We start from the raw sequence: 2,590 nt of genomic DNA, 5'->3' as shown, positions 1-2,590 counted from the left end.
GGGGTAACGGTACTAAAGGAAATGGATGTGATAAAATGGACTCCGAAGAGAGGGATGCCACTGGCCCTGAAAAGAAGGCATGCAATTATTTGCATGCCGGTCTAAAGACATTGTACAATGGTTCTACGACGGCGGCGACGACGACGCCGTCGACGACGTCGTCGTCAGGAACCATCAGCCTGAAGGACAACCCACTGTTGAGACAAACAGTGGGTTGTTTATTACTTCACGCTTATGCAAAGAAAATGAAAGAAACATCAACCTGTGTTATCGATTCTGGTATAGCGAAGGCATTCAAGGCATGGAATGAAGATAATAAATCTACTTGCAAGGACAATGGCACAAAACCTTGTGTTCCGTGCGAATGGAATGAAGACATCCTTGAAAGTTGCCACATTCACACAACTGATGCCACTAGAACAAACCAAACCGCAGTAAAGAGTAAATTAACACAAGTTCAGGGCAACATTGACCGCATCTCGAATATCAACCTAAAGGACATAAATAAAATGTCCACTTTATGCGATTACATTAGATGTGTTGGACCCAAATGGTTCAAAAACAAGGCAAAAACGACGAATGGAAATATTATTGCAACCAAGGATTGGGTAAGTATTACTACCAAGAACCAACCTACTACACAACCAACACAACACTTAGGGGGGCTAGAAGGAATAAAAGGAAAAAAAAAAAATAAAATAAAATAAATTAATTCAGATTCCGGGTTCAGGAATAAAGGTTGTATGGGTATTAGAATAAGGTGGTAAGGGTGTTAGAATAAGGTTTTAGGGGTGCTAGGAGTAATGTTTTAGGGGTGTCAGAATAGGGTTTTAGGGGTATTAGAATAAAGTTTGAGGGTGTTAGAATAAGGTTTCGGGGTTAGCTTTAGTTACTTTAGGGGGGGAAAGGAAAAACTCCTCGCCGACCGGGAACGGATACTACACAACAACCGGATGGCACACTAACCGGATACTACACAACGAATTATATATATATATAACCTTTTTCTTTTTTTTTTTTTAACAGTGTAACTTTTGGGAGGAGGAAGGCGTCAGAACAACATTGCAAGATATGTTCCAGAAGATCGTGTTGGATGTAAGTAACACATCAGGGGCAAACACTAATAACGCAACATGCAGAATCTTTGGGGATAATAATCCTGATAGTGTCGAAAGAAAAGCTTGCAATCATATCGCGGCTGGATTAAAATACATTAAAAACATTCCATCAAATGTTAGTGGTAGTGGTAGTGTTGGTGCTGCTGCTGCTGCTCCTGCTCCTGCTGCTCCTGCTCCTGCTGCCAATCAGAACGGCCATCAGCATGATGATAACTTTTTTAAACAATCTATGATGTGCGCAGCACTTAACCTTTACGCAACTAAAATAAAAAAGGCGTCTGAGGAGAAATGTCCTATTGATGAGAAAAAAATAGAAGCTATGTTCGAAACATGGAACCGAATTAATAATTCTTCATGTAATGCTGTTCGTAGTGCTAGTAAAAATAATTGTTTTCTTTGCTCAAGGCAAAAGGAAGAATTTAATAATTGCAAACTAAGTGTTTCCAAAACTTTAATTAATACAACATCAACACAAACAAATGGAGATTGCGAAACTAACGCAACTAAAGTGAAGACTAAAATGGAAGGTCTCCTCAACGACTCTAAAACCACCAAAATGAAGGAAACATTATCCACTATCACTAACATGGACTCTTTCTGTAGTAAAATGCAATGTGCAGCAAAACAATACCACAAAAATAAACATAATGGCGCGCAGCCCAAAACGACGCTATCATGGGTAAGTATTGTATCTCGCTATGGACATACAAATAACATATATACTTATACATATATGTATATGTATCTATGTACATATATATGTATATATGTATATATATATATGTATATATATATGTAAATGTATATACGTATGTATATATCTATATATATGTATTTATGTATATATATATATGTATATATGTATATATGTATATATGTGTACATATATGTATATGTATATATGTATATATATATGTGTATATATGTATGTATATATGTATAATGAAAATTTGATGAAAAAAAAAAGAAGGTGCAATAGAAACAAAACAGAGAAAGAAATTCAGATACCTGGTTTAGAAATGACGGTTGTTGGGGTGTTGGAATGATGTTGTTGTGGTGTTGGAATGATGTTGTTTGTGGTGTTGGAGTGAAGGTTGTTTGTGGTGTTGGAATGATGTTGTTGGGGTGTTGGAATGATGTTGTTGTGGTGTTGGAATGATGTTGTTGGGGTGTTGGAATGATGTTGTTGGGGTGTTCGGAATGATGTTGTTGTGGTGTTGGAATGATGTTGCTGGGGTATTGGAATAAGGTTGTAGGGGTATTAGAATAACACTGTAAGGGTGTAAGAATAGGGTTCTGGGGGTGTCCGTATAAAGTTGTAGGGGTGTTAATATAAGGTTTTAGGGGTATGTAAATAAGGTTGTAGGGATGTTAATATAAGGTTGTGGGGGTGTTAGAATAAAGGTTGTAAGGGTGTTAGAATAACGTTTTAGGGGTGTTGGAATAAGGCTCGAGGGTTTAGGAGTAAGGTT

The 2,590-nt window shown here is 37.3% G+C and overlaps 1 protein-coding gene across 1 annotated transcript; it reads left to right on the top strand.

Moving 5' to 3' along the window:
* Positions 1 to 35: 35 nt before the first annotated feature.
* On the top strand, positions 36 to 1,797 carry PKNH_0004200 (SICAvar, type I (fragment); the record flags this gene model as incomplete). Its single annotated transcript, XM_039113468.1, has 2 exons — positions 36 to 608; positions 1,027 to 1,797. Coding segments are annotated over 2 exons (1,344 nt in total), but the record flags the coding sequence as incomplete, so codon positions are not given.
* Positions 1,798 to 2,590: the final 793 nt, after the last annotated feature.

This window comes from Plasmodium knowlesi (genome assembly GCF_000006355.2).
Source record: "Plasmodium knowlesi strain H genome assembly, contig: PKNH_00_54, whole genome shotgun sequence".
NCBI classification, from domain to species: domain Eukaryota; phylum Apicomplexa; class Aconoidasida; order Haemosporida; family Plasmodiidae; genus Plasmodium; species Plasmodium knowlesi.
This window is presented reverse-complemented; position numbering and strand designations above follow the sequence as displayed.